Source organism: Thamnophis sirtalis, unplaced genomic scaffold (genome assembly GCF_051295495.1).
Source record: "Thamnophis sirtalis isolate CommonGarterSnake01/CBP01778 unplaced genomic scaffold, rThaSir2_p1.2 scaffold_4, whole genome shotgun sequence".
NCBI classification, from domain to species: Eukaryota; Metazoa; Chordata; class Lepidosauria; order Squamata; family Natricidae; genus Thamnophis; species Thamnophis sirtalis.
In genome coordinates, this window is record NW_028261384.1 from 130,969,247 (window position 1) to 130,990,420 (window position 21,174).

General features: G+C 46.7%; 1 protein-coding gene across 1 annotated transcript in view; it reads right to left on the minus strand.

Annotated features, from left to right (window-relative positions):
- Positions 1-2,266: 2,266 nt before the first annotated feature.
- ARHGEF15 (Rho guanine nucleotide exchange factor 15) overlaps positions 2,267-21,174 on the minus strand; it is a 101,454-nt gene continuing 82,546 nt past the window's right edge. The window contains exons 10-16 of the mRNA XM_087714171.1: positions 18,717-18,791; positions 16,629-16,721; positions 13,584-13,738; positions 11,265-11,429; positions 9,641-9,726; positions 6,070-6,171; positions 2,267-4,069 (exon numbers count right to left, since the gene is read on the minus strand). Of these exons, the coding sequence (XP_087570297.1) occupies positions 3,882-4,069; positions 6,070-6,171; positions 9,641-9,726; positions 11,265-11,429; positions 13,584-13,738; positions 16,629-16,721; positions 18,717-18,791 (864 nt within the window). The 3' untranslated portion in view covers positions 2,267-3,881. The remainder of the gene's footprint in view (positions 4,070-6,069; positions 6,172-9,640; positions 9,727-11,264; positions 11,430-13,583; positions 13,739-16,628; positions 16,722-18,716; positions 18,792-21,174) is intronic.

A 21,174-nucleotide genomic window follows, 5' to 3' on the forward strand; every position in this document is an offset into this window, starting at 1 on the left:
GGAGCCAAGCTCAATCGGGAGAAGAGATTTTGACACAGAGGCCTCTATTATTATCTCCAGTTGCAGAGACTTGAAACCCAATCCTGAGCTGTAATATTAGGACTTCTCCGATGTCAGGCTCATGTGCTCCAGCTGAGTTTTGAAGCTGGAAGGTTCCCATTTAAGGTAAAAGGCCTTCGTACAATCTATTTATCCCACTGGCAATATTTTCCCTCTTGGTTTTGTGAGTTGTCGAAGGGAACTATTCTAGTTTGGGGGATTGGCTATTTGCAGCAAATATCAGCTTTGGCACTAAGTGTTCTGACCCGGTTCCCAAACCCGACAAGTGTCTGTCTCTCTCTCTCTCTATGTCTTTTTCTGTCTCTCTGTGTGTCTTTGTCTTTCTCTCTCTCCGTCTTTCTGTCTCTCTGTTGTCTGTGTGTGTGTGTGTATGCCTTTCTATCTCTGTCTCTGTGTGTCTCTATCTCTCTGTGTCTTTCTATGTCTGTCTCTGTGTCTTTGTCTGTCTGTCTCTTTGTATCTTTCTGTCGCTGTGTCTTTCTCTGTCGTCTCTGCATGTATGTATGTCTTTCTATCTCTGTCTCTCTCTGTCTTTCTGTCTCTCTGATGTCTGTGTCTTTCTGTCTCTCACTGTCTCTGTATCTCTGTCTTTCTCTGTCTATCTCTCTCTGTGTCTGTCTGTCTGTCTGTGTCTTTCTGTCTCTCTGTTGTCTCTGTGTCTCTCACTCTGTCTCTCTATCTTTGTCTGTCTGTCTCTCTTGTCTCTCACTGTGTCTCTATCTCTGTCTTTCTCTGTCTTTCTGTCTCTCTGTTGTCTCTCTGTGTGTCTTTCTGTCTCTCACTGTATCTCTATCTCTTTGTCTTTCTGTCTCTCTGTGTCTTTGTCTCTTTGTCTCTGTCTGTCTTTCTGTCTCTCTATTGTCTCTCTCTGTGTCTTTCTATCTCTCACTCTGTCTCTGTATCTCTCTTTGTGTGCGTCTTTCTCACTCTGTGTCTTTCTGTCTCTCTGGTGTCTTTCTCTTTCTCTGTCTCTCTGTGTGTGTATCTCTGTCTCTCACTGTGTCTCTGTATCTCTCTCTCTCTCTCTCACACACACACACACACAGAGCAAGCGCTCCCTTTTACCTTGAACTGACTCTCAACACATCAGGAGAGTCTCTCTCTCTCTCTCACCACACTTGTAATGTAAGTCCTGGAAGGACTTTTTCCAGCAGTGGACACATACACACACAACACTCCGAAGGCGCGCTCGAATCTCATTGCCGTAGATTACCAGAAAAAATTGCAACACAGCTCCAAACAGGATTCAGAAGTTTGGATGATCAGTGGCTGACAGCCAGGGAGACCCATTCGTCTCTGACCCTTGCCTTTTATCCCCAGAGCTAGGGTGGGGCTTAGCTAGCAGCAGTGGCTGTTCTGTCCCGAGGACCAGCCCATAGATTTCCCACTGCTCTCCTCTCCCTTCTGCGCATCTGCATCAGGCACGGGACCCAGCTGTTCTTCCTTCTTCCTCAGCCACCTTCAGATCTGGGGGATGTTGCCTCTCCATGTGGGGGCTGATGGACGGCCCAGCCTGTCTCTTATCTCAGACAGTTCCATTCCCACTTCCCCCTCGGAGCTCTCAGATTGCCTTGATGTTGGCTCCGATTCCCATGCGTCCGCCTCCTCATCTGATTTGGCTGCTGGAGGGGCCAGTGGCCGGCAAGGCACAACATTAAGACACTCTTGTATTTAGTAAGGTAAAGGTTCCCCTCGCACATATGTGCTAGTCATTCCCGACTAGGGGGCGGTACTCATCTCCGTTTCAAAGCCGAAGAGCCAGCACTGTCCAAAGATGTCTCCGGGGTCATGTGGCCGGCATGGCTCAATGTCGAAGGGGCACAGAGTGCTGTTACCTTCCCACCAAAGGTTGTCCCCATTTTTCTACTTGCATTTTTACGTGCTTTCGAACTGCTAGATTGGCAGCAGCTGGGACAGGTAACGGGAGCTCACCCCATTACGCGGCGCTAGGGATTCGAACCGCCAAACTTTCTGATTGACAAGCTCAGCATCGGAGACCTTGAGCCACCATATCCCTATTATATTTAGTAGGGAGAAGTAAGACCCTTGGGACTGGCGTCCCCTTGGGTATATCCAGCCGAAACAGCTTCCATGGATCGCCATAACTTTCCATGGAAGTCGCCTATACCCACGTTGGGTGAAGAGGCGTCGAGTGAGTGAGTGAGAAGTAAGAAAAACTGAAAGTAAGCACTGGCACCTTTTGTTTGACTTTTTGTTTTTTATTTTTTTAAAAAGGCCATTTGGGGATAGAAAAACACAAGAGAAGTTACGGCGTAAGCAAATATGGCACAGAATAAATTAAAATACAATCCCTGCTCCCCCCCTCTCCCCTACAGCCAAAACTCTCTCAGCTTGAGAGCTAAAGACAGCAACGCATTAATAAATACAAGACGGGTCTGTGGTGAGATTTCCAAGCTGGAAGGAAGGAACAGGAATTCCTCTCTTGCAAAGGAGAAAATCCAAGATGTTCAGGCAGGTTAACCTGAGGGAGAAAGGACTGTTGAGCTGTGAGGTTGTGGGAAGAGTTAGAATTACTGTGTTTCCCCGAAAATAAGACAGGGTCTTATTTTCTTTTGACCCCCGAAATAAGCGCTTGGCCTTATTTTCAGGGAGGTCTTATTATTTTTGAGGTGCAGGGGGTCACCTCATGGCTGCTGCGGTGTTGCAATATTGTCGTGGAGGTCTTATTTTCGGAGGGGAGGACCTTATTTTAGCGCATGCGCTCCAAAGCCCGATCTGGCTTATTATCCGGGGAGATCTTCTTTTCAGGGAAACAGGGTAGCTGGGTCCACAGTCTGTAGGAGTCCCAGATTCCCCACACCAGAAAGGAAAGGAATTGAGGTAGAGAAGGGACATCCCCTGAGCCCAGGTTAAGGACTGTCGGGAAGGTTTTGAAGTATTGGCAGCCACAGCACTTTGATAGGGATTAGGAAACTGGTAATACCAGTGTGGATCCTGTTTGCAAAACACATTTTATTGGGGGCGGAGTGGGGGGGGAGTGTGTTCTGCCTAGCAGAGTTGTGCCAACGAAGCGCAAGGCGCACCCATCTGTCAACGTGGGTGAAATACAAACCAGCCTGCAACCAGCCCCAAAAGAAGGCTACGAGGTGGTAGGCCTGAATCATTAATGGATAAGTCATTGCAAAATGTGGGGGGCAGGTAGAACTGCTGCTCAGGTTGAACCGACCCTTCTAGTTAAACCCGAGGCAATCCATTTCATCGTTCATCTCGGATCAGGGCATCTCCTGAAATATGGCACCATTGCTATTTAAGGTAGAAGATGAGGGGGGGCACCTCTTCACCCCAATCGTCGGAGAAGGTTCGTTCATGGTCCTCGCTTAGGGTTACCGAGCTGCCACGCACATTCACTGGAATTTAGGATGTGACTTGGGGACGGTAAGAACGGGACATTGCGAAGTCTGTAAACACTGCAGTGCGACTGAAAAATGCAGTCTGTCGCCCCCTTCTGGCAGAAGGGACACATTTGAAGTAGTGCCTCCGCTGGCTAGCTGCTGGCATTGCAGCGCCGGACAGTCAAATCAGGCAAACTTGGCTCGAAGCTCATGAATTAATTAGGGCATCTTTCAGAAACCTGACAGCATGTTTGCATCGCCTCTTCTGCTTCCTCGTCCTTCAGCAGCCTTCAATCCAAAACACAACTGCTCTCGACCCTCCTCCCCATCTTCAGCGCACCCCTCCCCTTTGAGGCGAATGTTGCTCCACGCCCAGAAAAATCGAACTTGAACTTCGAGTCCAACCATGAGATTGATCGCAGTCCAGGGATACCGTCACTGGCTTCCACTGTCTGTGCGCTTTTGGTCTCAGGCTGAGCTGTACTTGCTTTTGGCACAATTGGTGCGCATCAGCTGGAGCTGGCGGGCCACCTGGAGGACGCGGTAACGCTCCCGGAGGTTGCGGCGGCGTACGTGTTCGTTCGTGATCTCCTGCACATAGCAAGAGGGGAACCAGCCCTTCTTGCCGTCGGCTAGGCGTATGCCCTCATACCAGCCTGTAGCATGGGGGATAGGAGAGGAAGTTAGAGGAAAGGAGAGGAGAGGAAAGGGGAGGGAGGGGAGGGAAAGGAAAGGAAAGAGGAGGAAAGGAAAGGAGGGAAAGGAAAGAAGGAAAGGGAAGGAGGGAAGGGGAGAAAGACAAAAGAGAGGAGAGAGACAAAAAAGAAATGAGAGACAGGCAGAAAAGAGGAAAGGAGAGACAGAAAAGAGGAAGACAAAAGAGATGAGAACAGGAGAGAACAGGAGGTGAAGACAGAGAAGACAGAAAAGGGAGAAAAGAGAAAGATAGAAAAGGGGAGAAGCAGGCAGAAAAAGAGACAGCAAAGAGGAAAATAGAAAAGGAGAAGAAGACAGAAAAGAAGAGAGGGGCGAGGAAGACAGAAAATAGAAGAGAACAAGAGAGGAGAGGAAGATATAAAATAGAAAACCAGAGGAGAGGCAGGCAGAAAAGAGGAGAGGAGGAGAGAAAATAGAGGAGAGGGGAGGACACAGGAAAGAGGAGGTAGGCAGCAAATAGAAGAGGAGAGGAGAAGCAGGCAGAAAAGAGGAGAGGAAGACAAAAAAGGAGAGGAGGAGATTAAAAAAAGGAAACGGTCAAGACCTTTGCACCTTTTTTCTTGCCTCAAAATTTATTGGGAGTCCGTCCTGCCGCTTTGTGAAACTCCAACAAGCCCATTGCTGCTGAATCATCCCCCCCTTCATCCCATTAGTCCTCAGGCCATGGGGGGGGAATACCCTCTGCGCCCCATTTTGGGCCTAGCAGGCCTCCCTGCAGCCTCCTGGGACCAAGAACAGGCCATGGGGGGGGAATACCCTCTGCGCCCCATTTTGGGCCTAGCAGGCCTCCCTGCAGCCTCCTGGGACCAAGAACAGGCCATGGGGGGGGGATACCCTCTGCGCCCCATTTTGGGCCTAGCAGGCCTCCCTGCAGCCTCCTGGGACCAAGAACAGGCCATGGGGGGGGAATACCCTCTGCGCCCCATTTTGGGCCTAGCAGGCCTCCCTGCAGCCTCCTGGGACCAAGAACAGGCCATGGGGGGGGGATACCCTCTGCGCCCCATTTTGGGCCTAGCAAGCCTCCCTGCAGCCTGCTGGGACTAAACATGGGCCGCAGGGGGGCACACCGCACCCCCTGTACTCCCCACCCACCGTGCATGCGTGGCAGAGATCCAAACATCAGCTGGCTGGCGGGAGGCGCATGCACAGTGAAGCTGAGCTGGGGCGACGGCTCGTGTGCCTACAGGTTTGCCATCATGGGCTTACAGCTGGGGGTTGAGCGTGGCTATAAGGTTATAAGACTATAAGAACAGAAGTCCCCAGCCCCCGTTCTGTGGCCCGGGGTCCCAGACCGCAGCATGCCGGAAACTGGGCTGCACAAAGGGGGAAGCCCCATCCATGAGGTGCAAGCAGCATGTGAAGCCACGCCTTCTTTGGTCCATGGAAAAACCTCTCTCCGCGGAAACAGAAGGTTGGGGGGCGCTGCTCTAGACTGATTACGGCTCGATGTTACCCAGTACATCAGATTAAAGTTGAGTTTAGTTCAAGGGGACAATACAGACAATACCCCTGCAGTTCTCAGAAGTGATTTGCTATCACTTTTTCCTCAGATGCTTACAGCCTAGCCTGGGATCACTTGGTGGTCTCCCTTTCAAGTCCTGCTGGAGCACCACAGCATTAACACCGTCGAGACGGCCAAGGTTTTAAACGGTGGAGGGCCATTTTCTTCAAGGAGACCCCGCTGTCTCTCCCTGTGTATGTTGGGGACTTTAGCTTCCAGATGGCTGAGAATTTGGGAAGGTGCCGGAGTCACCGAAAGGACCTTGAAGGATCGGAAGAGAATCCTTTAGCAGAGAACTCCGCTAAAAAAAAGCCACCATCTTTGGGTTAGGAAGCCCCACAGCCCAGGCTCCCAATTTCTAAAATCGTTCAGAGAAAGAAGGGGAAGAAGCCACAATTTGGTCCCAACCGTTAGGGAGGGTCACATCCCCGAGCTCACCCTCGGTTTTGCGCACCACGTTGACAATGTCCGTCTGTTCGAGACTCAGCTCGTCTGCCTGGGCGGCCCTGTAAGTCTCTGTGCACTGCACCTGGGGACAATCTGCGGAAAGGGAAGAGAGAGAAAAACAACAACTGAATGAATTATTTCTTACGAAAATAATAATAATAATAATAATAATAATAATAATAATAATAATAATAATAATAATAATAATAATAATAATAATAAGCTGATCATAATAAGCTCATCATCATAAGCTGATGAAACTGTTGATCACATCCTCAGCTGCTGTAAAAAAATTGCGCAGACTGATTATAAATTGCGGCACAATTCAGTAGCACAAATGATCCATTGGAATTTGTGCAAAAATTATAACATTAAAACAGCAACAAACTGGTGGGAACATCAGCCTGAAAAAGTCACCGAAAATCAGATGGTCAAGATCTTGTGGGATTTCCGTCTACAAACGGACAAAATACTGGCGCATAATACAGCAGACATCACACTGGTTGAGAAAAATAAGGTCACAATCATAGACATCGCAATACCAGGTGATAGCAGGGTCGCCGAGAAGGAACATGAAAAAATTGCAAAATACCAGGACTTAAAAATCGAAATTCAATGAGTATGGCACAAACCAGCAGTGGTATTTCCAGTGATAATTGGCACATTGGGTGCTATTCCAAAAGCACTGGAATTACATTTAAAACAGTTAAAAATTGACAAAATCACCATCAGTCAAATGCAAAAAGCCGCACTGCTTGGATCTGCACGCATATTACGAAAATACGTTACGACGTCCTAGGCCCCTGGGTGGGGCCCGATTAGTAACCAATGCCAAATCCGGCGAAACAACTGGCCGCTGTGATACAATTGTATAATAATAATCATCATCATAATCATCATCATCATCATCAAAAGAGGGAAGGAAAGACAACATAGGGAAAGGTATTAAGTCTCTCTGTGGTGGTAGGGAATAAAGTTCCTGGCAACAACTAAGAACAACTAAGAAATCAGGGTCGACTTGGGAGTAAAGCCACAGATGGGTGGTGAATGGCCCCTCCCATAGGAAATAAAAGAGGAGCGAAAGGGGAAGGGAGTTTGCAGGAAACAATTTGTTCGTTCAGTCATTAGATTCGTTTCAGGAGTGTGAAGATCTGTCCGTGAATCTCAGAGACTCTGTGCCAAGTCTTTCTTTGCACTGCACTGCGTTTGGAAAATATTTATATGGCAGCTTTCCAAGATAGATAAGGTCTGTGCTCATAAATTCACCTTTGAAAGACTGCTTGCCAGGCCTTTGCTGAATGTGAATGAGAGGAATAAAAGGGGTTTTGTCAGGACCAGGAATATGCTTTTCGTGCTTTTGGGGGAAGCCTAGGTCTGAACAGTTTCATCTTCCAGTCCTTTAATCAAATTTGTTGCTCTCCTGCTTCCTCTAGCCTCCAGCCTTCACCACTAAAGATAACTGGGCTTTAGGTAAAATTGCAAATTGGGAAAGGGGAAAAAAATCAGCCCTGTCACAGAACAACGAATTTAGCCTGAAAGGCAATGTCCTAAGTCTGTTTCAAAGCTCAAGATATGAGAAATTGCTTTGTGCATTTAAATCATGGCTATTTTAGCCTGGTCTGGTGGAGGCTACCGTTGACTGATCCAGAATGTGATGTTCCTCAATTTTTTCAGCCTTTCGGAATAGCAGGTAAAGGAAACCATGTTAGCGTGAAGTAGGAACTTTGGTTACAGCATAGATTTGGACAATTGGCAAGACTTACGGGAAAGAAACAGAAAGTTAACTTTAGCCACTTCGTATAAGGAAAATTTATACCAGATGTTCTACAGGTGGCACATCCCACCCAAAAGATTAGCTAAAATGAACAAAAATTTATTGCCATGATGGTGGAAATGTAATGCTGCACTAGGGACCTTCTACCACATATGGTGGGAGTGCACAAAAGCTAGGGCTTTTGGGCACCAGATAAGAAAGTATTTGGCAGAGACGCTAAATCAAAAGATGGAGCTGAGGCCAGAATTATTTCTACTAGGAACCACAAAAGAAAAACATGGCAAAGGTGGACTATATTTGATGCTCCATATTTTAACAGCGGCAAGGCTGTCTTTGTGCACAGAAATGGAAAAATAAAGGAGACTCCCTCGGAAGAAGAAATAATAAATAAGATACTGACATGCTCAGAGATGGACAAACTAACTCTAGAGCTCAGAGACAAGGGTGAGACGGAATATTACAAAATCTGGGAGAAATGATACCGATGGTTAGAAATGAGGGGAAAAGGCCGGGACAGAAAAACTCAGACAAGTTAAGAATTGGAAATATATATTGTACCATATATTCCGTTGCATAAGGTGACTGGGCATATGAGACGACTCCCTACTTTAAGGCGCCCGTGAGCCGGCTGAAGGCCTCCGGGCTGCCGGGCTTTCGTACTTTGAGCTCAGCACCTTCCTCCTCCTGACCGCCAGCCAGACCTTACTAAGCCATCCCAGCCCGCATCCATCCATGTGCCCAGGCGAGGAGCGCTGAGGTTAACGATTGAAAGGCCGGCGTCTGCTCTGGTGGTGGCGTGGCTTTTTGTTTGGCGGTGTTGCTTTTTCTTTTCTTTTGGTTTTTTGGTATACCCGGCGTATAAGACGATCCCCGATTTTTGAAATAATTTTTGGGGGTTAAAAAGCCGTCTTATGCACTGGAAAATACCGTATTAAGAATGTGTGATAGGTAGGAATTGGATATGTATTTGTATGATTAGTAACAGGGGTGGGTTCCTGCCAGTTCTAACCTCTTCTATAGAAGAGGTTCCACAAATCTCCCCCCGCCCGTCCGCACATCATCAAGATGAAGAGCGAGAGGAGGAATTCTGGGAGTTGAAGTCCACAAGTCTTAAAGCTTTCAAGTTTGAACACCCCTGGGTTTTTTTTCTAAAGAGTTAGGGTTGCCAGGGTCTTGTAACTTGACAGCTTTAAGATTTGCACGCTTCAATGTCAGAGTTCCTGAGCCAACATGACTAGAGGAGGAATTCTGGGAGTTGAAGTCCACAAGTCTTAAAGCTGTCAAGTTTGAACACCCCTGGGTTTTTTTTTCTAAAGGGTTAGGGTTGCAAGGGTCTTGTAACTTGACAGCTTTAAGACTTGCGTGCTTCAAATGTCAGAGTTTCTGAGCCAACATTTTAGTTGCTAAGCAAGAGCGTTGTTAAGTGAGTTTCACCACATTTTACAAGTTGGCCATGCCCACTCAGTTACATGGCTGGCAAGCCACTCCCACCCAGTCACATGGCCAGCAAGCCACTCCCACCCAGTCACATGGCTGGCAAGCCACTCCCACAAACAGGCCACACCTACAGAAGAGGTTCTAAAAAATTTTGATATAAAATATAATTATTGTAAGATCTAATCACTATATGGAAACGTTTAGGTCAGAAATGTTGCACTATGTCTAATGTTTTTAATGTTTATCTAATAAAACACTTCTTAATATATATTTTTTACTAGCCTTTGAACAAGAAGCAATGGAAAGAGAGGAGGGGGAAGGTTTAAAAGGAAGACAGCCAAAAACTCTCACCCCAATCTTCATAGATGGTTTCCTGCTTGTTATTAGGCTGGGACTCGTGGCATGGGAAAGCACCCATCCAGCGGTGCATATCAGATCTGGAAGAGACAATTTTGGAGATGCACTATTTGGGTTTCATTCATTCATTCTCCCTCCCTCCCTCATTCATGACAATCATGATCTGGATGACTGAGAATCTCTACAGGCTTTTTGCTATACAATTTGGGATGAACACCCTTCCAACCTCCCCCACGCGCCACGCCCCCCTGCGTAGGAATGGATTTCCAGAGGGGAAAAAAATTGCAGACAACAGGAATCAGGTGACCCTGAGGACAACGATAAACCTACAACCTATCAATGACCCTCTAAAATAGGGGTGTCAAACTCAAGGCCCAGGGGCCGGATCCTGCCTGTAGGATACTTAGATCTGGCCGGTGGGGCCGCCCTGGAAACAGCAAAGGACCAGCCCGTGGTGCTTCTGCCAGCAAGGCAGAGGGTTGCAGAAGGCCATGGCAGCCGAAAACGGAGCTCAGGAGCCCGTTTTCGCTGGCGGAGTGCTTGGGCCACCACAGGCGCACCCAACACAAGTGACATTAAGCTGGCCACGCCCACCCTGGCCACCCCTCCACCCTGACGTCAAACACAACCCTGAGGACAAAGATAAACCTCCAAATGGCTCAAGGACTCTCTAAAAAGGATGCAAATGACCAGCTGCTTGCAAGGCCTATAAATCCTTCCCTTCCCCACCATCCAGTCAGAGCTGAAGAAGCTTCTTGGAGGAGAAGCGAAACGCCTTCAAAGAAAAAACAAAACAGTCCAGTTGCCTCTTGAAAAGAAAAAAAAGCATCTTTGGGATAAGCATGACCTGGAATGACTGTGAATCTCCATATATTTCTAGATCTAGATCTTATGTTCTAGTCCTCTGAAAAAAGCAGCCTGCTCTGATGATCTCTCTTTTCTGTTTATAAATGGGATGCAGTTACTGTTGTGGCCCACCAGTGGCCAACGGAGCTGGCCGCAGAGTCGGACAGTGAGCAGGTTGGGGAGGAACATGGGCCAGTCCTGAAGTTTGGGGAAGGATTTGACAAGTGTTGTGCGTCAGAGGCAGAGATGGGGCCAGGGCCGTCCGACGGTTATCAGCTGCCTTTGGAGTTGGATATCAGTGGGGCAGAAGAGCAGCTGGAGCCCTTTCCCGATGTGTGCACGCGCAGAGCTGCCAGGAGAAGGAAACAGCTAAGGAACAAGGGTCGAAATGGGAGTAAAGCCACAGGGTGGACGGTGAATGGCCCCTCCCATAGGGAATAAAGAGGAGCAAAGGGGAGTGGAGTTTGCAGGAGCCAATTAGTTCACTTCATTAGGGTGAAGATCTGTTCCTGACCTTGCCAAGTAATTGCTGCTAAAGCATGGCGTTTGGAAGATATCGGCCTGACAGCTCTCCAAGCCTGATCAAGGTCTGTAGTTGTGAAATCTCATAAAATACTGTTGGCTGGGACTTTGCTGGAGGGGAATTCCCTTTCAGCTAAATAAAAGAGGCTTTATCAGGACGAGGAGTCTGCTTCACAATCTTGGGAGGCCTAGGTCAGAACAGTTACTACCACCTTTGCTAACTCTCTTCACCCCCTATGCGGCTACTCACTGCGTCGGGGCGCGACAGAGGCGTTCGGCACTCCGCCCTTGGTGGTTCTCCATCAACGTCAGGTAGAAGCTGTTCTCTGTGTTTGGGCCGGCGGTAGTGTCCTCGCAACTCTGGGCTTGGACTAGCGAGCGATGGGCATAATCCAGCACCACGAAGCGTTCTGAGCTGCAGGAGCAGATACGGAAACGGAAGCAAAGAAAACTTAGTAGCGAATCCCAGATCAGTTGCTTTCAAAGACATGTGACGAGCGACAGCTGATCTCCCCCACCAACTGGCTGTTTCCCAGATTAGTGGGCCTGCACATGGGATCAAGGTCAACCACTGCAGAGACTTAGAAGGGTGGGCTTCAAAAATTGCAGCAACGGGTTCGCTGCCCTGTTGCTGGGTGGGTGTGGCCGTGGTGGGCGTGACCCTGTTGGCTTCCTTCAGCACAGCGCGAGGGGGCATTTTCACCCTCCCCAGGCTCCAGAGGCTTATTTTGAGCCTCCGGGAGGGCGAAAACTGCTTTCCCCTGCTTCCGGAGCGTGACCCGACAAATGCGCGCACAACAAAAGCGCACCGACGAAACCGTGATGACAAAAACCGCGACATCATAAACGCGCCCACAACAACGCGCCGACAAAACCATGCCCACAAAAGTGCGATTTCAGTTAAGGTAAGGGTTACGTTCAGGGTTAGGTTTAGGGATTTCAGTTAAGGTAAGGGTTAGATTTAGGGATTTCAGTTAAGGTAAGGGTTAGGTTTAGGGTTAGGTTTAGAACTTGCGGTTATTACTTGTTTGTTGAAGGCGCGCTTTTGTCGGCGCGCTGTTGTCGGTGCACTTCTGCGCTCATTTGTCGGCGCGATTTAGAACTCACGGTTTTCTCACTGTGGTTTTGTCGGTCACGCTTTTGTCGAGCGCGCATTTGTCGGTGAACCCTTCCGGAGGCCCTCCGGAGAATGGAAACAGGCCAGTTTCTGGACTGTCGGAACTTCCCTCCCTGAGCCTCTACGTGGGCCCTGCATTTACCTGGCATGATGAATGGGCTGCGTGGAGAGTCCTGGGAGAGGCGGGGTGGGGTGGGAGGAGTGGGGCCAGCTAGGAGTGGCATTTGGAGGCTCGCTGAACTGCTCAGAATCTTCGCTAGAGGATTACCCGAACCTGTGCGAACCCCCAGGAGCCTACCCCCGCGGATGAATAGATCTGGAAGCTCCCCAACCAGAGGACTCTGGTTTAGATCGCTATGGTTCTCATCCAGGAGAACCTGGGGCAATAGCAATAGCACTTAAGACTTCTATCTCGCTTCATAGGGCTTTCCAGCCCTCTCGAAGCAGTTTATAGAATCAGTGTATTGCTACCGATAAGCTGGGGCATCATTTTACTGACTTCGGAAGGATGGAAGGCTTAGTTAGCCTTGAGCTGGTCAAGATTGAACGGCTGGCAGTCAGCAGAATTAGCCTGCAATACTGCATTCTAACCATTGTGCCACCATGGCTCCTGTAATCATTCCTCTAGGCAAGATGGATTAACACTTCACCCCAGAGGCAGAAGTCTTTTTTGCAACATCTGTTGTTGTTGTTTTTGTTTTTTTCTAGCCCTCAAGATTTGAAGCAGGAGGTTTGGAAAACAGTCCATTCTCAACCAAGAGCCGAGGTGGCGCAGTGGTTAGGGTGCAGTACTGCAGGCCACTTCAGCTGACTGTTATCTGCAGTTCAGCGGTTCTAATCTCACCGGCTCAAGGTTGACTCAGCCTTCCATCCTTCCGAGGTGGGTGAAATGAGGACCCAGTCTGTGGGGGCGATATGCTGACTCTGTAAACCGCTTAGAGAGGGCTGAAAGCCCTATGAAGCGGTATATAAGTCTAACTGCTATTGCTATTGCAAAATTTGCAGAAGCAGAACCATACCCTAAACTTTGCGGTCTCCCCAATTCTCCATCCCCCCTCAAAACTTGACCTTGGGGGCAGAGGCCAAATTTGCCCTCCTCCTCCTCCTCCTGCCTCTTCTGTAAATCATTATCATTTAACAACCCCATAATCCCTTGCAGAGTGGAGTCTGGGCAACTAAATGGAGCTAGCAGAGTGTTTAATGGCCAGATGCCATTCCTGTTGCCAATGCGGAGTTTTGTTTAGCAGATATTATTCTCATTGTGGCCAGAGAGAGAAAGATCTGCCTCTCCCTAGGATCGAACTCACAGCCCCTTGATTGGGAGGCAAGAGCTCCACCTTTAGGCCACTGCACCACTGCTTCCTGCTTCTTCTATAGATATACCTCTTTAAATGCAGACTAGTCGCCCTGTTGCGAGAATTTTCTGCCTAGGCCTTCTGGTCCTTCTCTCACCTCTTACGTTGAGTGACCAGCAGCAGGTCGTTGAAGAGGAACAGGTAGATGGGGATCAGTTTGGGCTTGTTACCAAAGATGGTGCCACGATGCACAACTTCCAGGAGTTCTCCTTGTTTTAACAGCTGTCGGGTCTGGGAAATGATGGGAACAGCCTAAATTGGAAAGAGAATCGTTAAAAAAAAGTTCCTGGAAGCCACCTGGATTTTTTTTTAATGTTATTTTTATATAAACAATCCATTTTCCATTAACCAGGGTATCGTCTGGGTACAAATATTTTGTGCCAACATTAAAACATGCAATCTTATTCATTATTTAATCCCATTTTAGCTTAATTTCCAATACTTTAAGAATCTAATATTATAACAATCCCATAGTAATTTATTTAACTCTACGAGTTATATTAACTGTTAATACATTTTCTATACTTTAGATAACTTCTTTCACTATTAATTTTTATGTCTATTCTCTAACCACCAGTAAAAATATTCCCAAATTGTATAATAATCCATTTGTTCTTTCTCTTTGATAGCCAGTGTCAATCTGTTAATTTCTGCACATTCTAATATTTCTCTAATCGCATTCTCCTCGATAGGGATCTCTTCGCTTTTCCAATTTTGTGCAAATACAGTCCTAGCTGCTGTTATTAAGTATAAGTATAATCTTTATTGTCATTGTACTTAAATACAACGAAATTGGTTTTAACCTCACTGGTGCAAAATTATAACAGAAACGAAAGAAAAAAACCTAGCTTTTTTTTAAATAAAATGAATAATCAAATATACATTTTCTTTATTATAATTTTCTGGTAAAATCAGAGAACAAAGATTCTCTGAGCAAATTCACAAAGGCTGGGTCACGCGCATATGTGTGCTGGGGTCACACGCATATGCGCGCTGGGGTCACACGCATATGCACGCTGGGGTCACACGCATATGCGCGCTGGGGTCGCACGCATATTTTATTTGTTTGTTTGTTTGTTTGTTTATTTGTACGATTTATAGGCCGCCCAATCCCGGAGGAATCCGGGCGGTTTACAACGAAGGAAAAAAAGAAATAATAAAAAATGAAAATAAAAACAGGTTAAAATCAACACGCATACATTCGTTATGATCGGGGCTGGACCTCAACAATGAGGTCAACAGCCCCAGGCCTGCCGGAATAGCCAGGTTTTAACAGCTTTTCTGAAGGCCATGAGAGTGGGTAAGGTCCGCATATGCACGCTGGGGTCGCACGCATAGCCTTATAGGTGTGGCACACCCACACACGACCCTGCACACCCACCGCTTTTGGCACACAAGTCAAAAAAGGTTACCTATCCCTGGGTTAGGGCATGCCAAGGGAGACAATTTTTCAATAGTGAGCTTGCCAAAATGGCAGCCCTTAATGTGTCAAATCTAGTTTGTTATTTATATTTTTTTTTTTTTAGATTTTATTTAGCATTTATAGGCCGCCCTTTTCCCTGAGGGGACTCAGGGCGGCTTACAATAGTAAGGGAAGGGGAGTGAAAGACAAAATACAGAAAAAAAATGTGAGATAACTAAAAGGTACTAAAACACAACATTCACTCAGCATTCGGGAGGTTATACCTGTCGAATTGGGTGATCTGAGGATCCCTTGCAGAAAAAATATCACCACGCCACCTCCCAAAGGCACAAGTGGATGACAGAAGGAATAGATCAGACATCCAGCTCTTGCTTATCAATGGAGACCGAGTGGAGCAAGTGGGCAATTTTAAGTTTCTGGGTGTTAGCATTAAAAGAGGACCTGACTTGGGCTGCACACATTGCAGCCCTGGTCAAAAGGGCCCTGCAGAGATTATACTACCTGAGGCTTCTCAGGAAACAACAACTGAGTGAAAAACTGCTGGTGACCTTCTATTGCTGCACCATAGAGAGTATTTTAACTTATTGCACCTGTGTGTGGTTTGCCAATTGCACAGTGGCAGATAAGACAGAGCTCCAGAGGGTCAACGTCGTTGCCCAGAGGATCATGGGTTACCCTCTCCCCTCTTTGCAAGAGCTTTATAGTTCCTGCTGCCTTAAGAAAGTTCAAAACATTCTTTTTTTGTTGTTTTTGAAATATACTTTTTTTATTTTCCATTTTCATAACATATAACCACATGTATACTATTACATAGCCAATATCCTATTGTATTAAGTAGTAATTACATCAGTTCCTCTTGCCAACAACACCCAGAAAGATAAAAACCCATTATTAGCTCTTCTGCTCTCCACACACCTCTTTCTTCTACCTCTCTCCTACCTCCTTTCTTCCCTCCATCATCCTTTTCTCTCTTCATTCCACTCCTCCTTATCCTCCTCATCTTCCCCCCTTGCCCTCTCTCCTATCCCTCTCTTCCTATCTTTCTTCTCTCCTCTGCTTCCCACTCTTCCTCTCATTCACTTGGTGTATTTCAGCTTCTGAGCAAACTCCCTTCTGCGTTGATGGTATTTATGCTTCCATATCAATATACTTAACATATCTTAGTTTTAAAGAAAAAATAAGAGAAGACAGTATACATGTGCAATCATATTACTTTAAAATCTAACACCCCTCCTCAAGCCTAATATACTTCCCTCCCTCCCCTCCTCCCCCAACCTTCCCTCCCCTGACTTCCCAGAACCCATACACGGTATAAATCTTTCTTAAAGATCCATTTCATCCTGGACATCCTTTTTTGTTTTAAGTATTACCATCTGGCAGACAGTACAGGATAATAAAAACAAGGACAAATAGGCTGAAAAACAGCTTCTATGCCAGGGCAGTAACTATTCTGAACTCTACCGTATAGTGCAATATTAATGCAATGCCGGGTTTTCAATTTCAATTATATGGCACGCGACGGATGTGTGTTTGTGTTTTTACATTTACACTGAAGATGGCATTTAATTTCATGGTACGATGTGCAGTGACAATAAAGTAAACAACCCCAGGCAGCTGTATCTTCTCTTAAATTCCCAAATTCATTGCAAGCTCACAGGGACAAGCTGTGGCAGGCTACAGCAAGGCCAAAAGACGGGCCCGGGCCAAACCCCTTCTGACCTTCAGCTTATCAAACTCAATCTTGCTCGCCGTGTAAATGAGTTCTTCCATGTGACGCATACGGCCGACCTCAGAGTTACATTCTTCGATGATCTAAAGCAGAGATTTGGAGACAGGTGTGAGGCAGAAGAGAAAAAAAAAACATCAGCATCAGGTTGTGTTTAACCTTGGGGGGCCTGGGTGGGCGTGGCCAGCTCAACGCCACTCATGTTGGGGCGCCTGTGGCGGCCCGAGTGCTCTGCCAGCGAAAACAGAGCTCCGTTTTTGCTGGCAGACGGTTCCAGGAGGCTGTCACAGCCGAAAACAGAGCTGGGTTTTAAATATGTTGTGAGGGAAAGACGCAGGAGCCATGGAATCAGAGAGTAAGATGTTTATTGCGAGATGACAAGCGATTCGGACCAGCCAATCAGAGAGCTGGTAACAGGGAACATTTGCATATATAACACTGGGTGCGACCCTCCGGAGCTCCGTTTTCATTGGCAGAGGCACCGTAGGCCGGTCCTTCGCTGTTTCCCAGGGTGGGGTCCCACAGGCCAGTTCTAAGCACCTCACGGGCCGTATCTTACTTGTGGGCCTTGAGTTTGACGTTGCTGTTTTAGAGGGCGCCAGGTTGGATGGATGGATGGATGGATAGATAGATAGATAGATGAATGACAAATGGATGAATAGATAAGATAGACAGATAAATAGATAGATAAATAGATGATGGATGGGTAGGTAGGTAAGTAGATAGGTCGGTAGGTCGGTAGATAGATAGATAGATAGATAGATAGCAATATATAGCAATAGCAGTAGACTTATATACCGCTTCATAGGCCTTTCAGGCCTCTCTAAGCGGTTTACAGAGAGTCAGCATATTGCCCCCAACAATCTGGGTCCTCATTTTACCCACCTCGGAAGGATGGAAGGCTGAGTCAACCCTGAGCCGGTGAGATTTGAACCGCTGACCTGCTGATCTAGCAGTAGCCTGCAGTGCTGCATTTAACCACTGCGCCACCTTGGCTCTTAGATAGATAGGTAGATAGATAGATAGATAGATAGATAGATAGATAGATAGATAGATAGATAGATAGATGATGGATATGTAGGTAGGTAAGTAGATAGATGGATAGATGGATGGATGGATGGATGGATGGGTAGGTAGGTGGGTGGGTGGGTGGGTGGATGGATGGATGGGTAGGTAGGTAAGTAGATAGATAGATGGATGGATGGGTAGGTAGGTAGGTAGGTAGGTAGATGATAGATAGATAGATAGATAGATAGATAGATGATAGATAGATAGATGGATGGGTGGATGGATATGTAGGTAGGTAGGTAAGTAGATGGATGGATGGGTAGGGAGGGAGGTAAGTAGATAGATAGATAGATGGATGGGTGGATGGATAGGTAGGTTGGTCGGTCGGTCGATCAATCGATCGATCGATGATGATGGATGGATATGTAGGTAGGTAGGTAAGTAGATAGATGGGTGGGTGGGTAGATGGATGGATGGATGGATGGATGGATGGATCGACGGATGATGGATGGATGGATAGTAGGTAGGTAAGTAGATAGGTAGGTAGGTAGATAGATTATAGATAGATAAATAGATAGATAACTATCTATCTATCTATCCATCCATCCATCTATCCACCCGAAGCCGAGGTGGCGCAGTGGTTAGAATGCAGTACTGCAGGCTACTTCAGCTGACTGCAGTTCAGCAGTTCGGCTGTTCAAATCTCACCGGCTCAAGGTTGACTCAACCTTCCATCCTTCCGAGGTGGGTAAAATGAGGACCCGGATTGTTGGGGGCAATATGCTGACTCTGTAAACCGCTTAGAGAGGGCTGAAAGCCCTATGAAGCGGTATGTAAGTCTAACTGCTATTGCTATCTATAATCTATCTAATCAATCTGTCCGTCCGTCCGTCCGTCCGTCCATTCATCCATCCGACTTAGTCCCTGATCCTTTCAAGGAGAATATTTGTAGCTCAGGGTTCAAATGAGGGCCCCTGTGGTGCTCTCTGAGCTTGGTTATTTGCTTGCAGATGTTTCATTACTCAAACTAGGTAACATCATCAGGGCTTGTCTCTATTCATGGCTACTTTTACCTTGGAAACAGAAGCCAGGGCCTTCAGAGCGTTTTGTTCTCGCAAAGACGCTTCTTCCGTCCGGCGCAGGATATTCTGGACACACACAAAATAAAACCAAGAGGAAGGAATTTCTGGTTAGAAGGGAGCAAAAACCCTGAATTCAGAAGAGTTTGAACTGGGCATGCCCTGGTCTTAAGACAGAAGCTCAGGTAATCCCAATTATTGAAAATATTCCAAGCTGAAAAAAGAGGAATCTGTTGAGGTTCAAACACAACCAGAGAGAACAGGCTGGTGTTGGACCATTAACTGTAAAAATTAGACCGGAAAAGTTTGGAGTTTAAATTATAAGGGCAGAGTCAAATGTGAAACTTTTGGCACTCCTCTGGTTCAGCATCCCATTCTCACAATCCTAAAACCCTTCTTCCAACTGGATTTCTGGCTTGCTTAGAAATGTGTGCTTCATAGCCGATACACCATTCAAACAATAGCCTGTTCTGGCCTAGGTTTCCCCAGCAGCACGAAGCCGAGTCCTTGTCCCGATAAACCCCTTTTCTTTAATTTACAGTGAATTCCTCCCTAAGTTTTTCCTCTCCCCAAGTCTTTCAAGGTAGATCACAATTACCGACCTTTGTCAGGCTTGGAGAGTGGCCAGGCCGATATCTTTCAGACGTTGCAATGCTTGGCAAGAATGCAGGAATGAATAAATTGTCTCCTGCAAACTCCCCTCCCCTTTTGCTCCTCTTTTATTCCCTATGGGAGGGGCCATTCACCGTCCACCTGTGGCCTTACTCCCAAGTCGACCCTTGTTTTTTAGCCGTTCCCTTCGTCTGGCAACTCTGCGCATGCGCACACTGGGAACAGGCTCCGGCTGTTCTTCTGCCTCACTGATGTCTGACTCTGAAGGCAGCTGATAACTGACGGACGGCCCTCACCCCCTCTCTGCCTCAGACACAGAGCCCTCGTCAGAGCCTTCCCCAGACTCCAGGACTGGCCCATCTTCCTCCACAACCTCCTCACTGTCCAAATCGCCCATCACATTGCCAAGGAAAAAGGAGATATGAATGGGTTTCTCTGCTCAGGGCAGATTCTGTGGGTGAAGGCCTGAAATGAGCTCCCAGGGAAATTGAAAATATAGTGACAACAAATGGATTAGTCCGCCGTCCCTGCCTCAGATTCCCTGTAGCTGGATCCTCATTTGCACCCAGAGGCATAGACGGCAAAGCTGCTCTGATCAAACAAATTTGATCACTGCCCGTTAGATGGAGGAGAAATTGAAACCAGCAATATTTCAGTGCTTTAATTTCAACAGACCTTGCCAAAAGATGTCAATAGTTCCTCTCCTCTCCTCAAATATCCAGAGAAGAGAAAAGGGGGGGGGAGACAGAGATGCAGAGAAAAAAATGGAAATGACCGTGAAAAAGGGGGAATAAAATGGAGGAGAGGTAGCCAAAAGAAGAGGGAGGGAGGGAGGGAAGGAAGGAAGGAAGGTAAGAGGGAAGGACAGAAGAAGATGAGAATGAGGAAAGGGAAAAGAAGGGAAGAGGAGGGAGGGAGAGAGGGAGGGAAGAAAGGAAGGAAAATGGAGAAAAAGAAAAAGGAGAGAAATAGAGATAGCAAGATATATAGATATATAGATATATAGATATATAGATATATAGAGATAGATAGATAGATAGATGATAGATAGATAGATAGATAGATAGATAGATAGATAGATAGAGATAGAGATAGATATAGATAGATATTGATAGAGAGACAGACAGACAGACAGGGAGACAGACAGAGAAAGATGTGTGTGTATGTGTGTATGTTTGTGTATAGAGACTCAGAGACAGAGACACACACACAGAGAAAGATATATGTGCATATGTGTGTGATGTGTGTGTATATATAGGGAGAGAGAGAGATAAAAAGGAAGGAAGGAAGGAAGGAAGGAGGGAAGGACAGAAGAAGATGGGAATGAGGAAAGGGAAAAGAAAGGAAGAGGAGTGAGGGAGAGAGGGAGGGAAGAAAGGAAGGAAAATGGAGAAAAAGAAAAAGGAGAGAAATAGAGATAGCAAGATAGATAGATGATAGCTAGATAGATAGATAGATAATAGATAGATAGAGACAGACAGACAGACAGAGAAAGGTGTGTGTATGTGTGTATAGAGACTCAGAGACAGACACACACACAGAAAAAGATACATGTGCATATGTGTGGGTGTGTGTGTATATATAGGGGGAGAGAGAGAGAGATAAAAAGGAAGGAAGGAAGGAGAGAGAAAGAAAGAGACAGGAAGGAATGATGGAAGGAAGGAGGAAAGGAAGGAAGGAAGGAAGGAAGGAAGGAAGGAAGAAAGAAAGAAAGAAAGAAAGAAGAAAGAAAGAAAGAAAGAAAGAATTAGCACTAAAGAGAAAACTGACAGGCATATATCATCTTGGGTTAGGTCTTGCTGTCCCAATCTGCCACCACCCCAGCCCCCCCCTCCAAGGG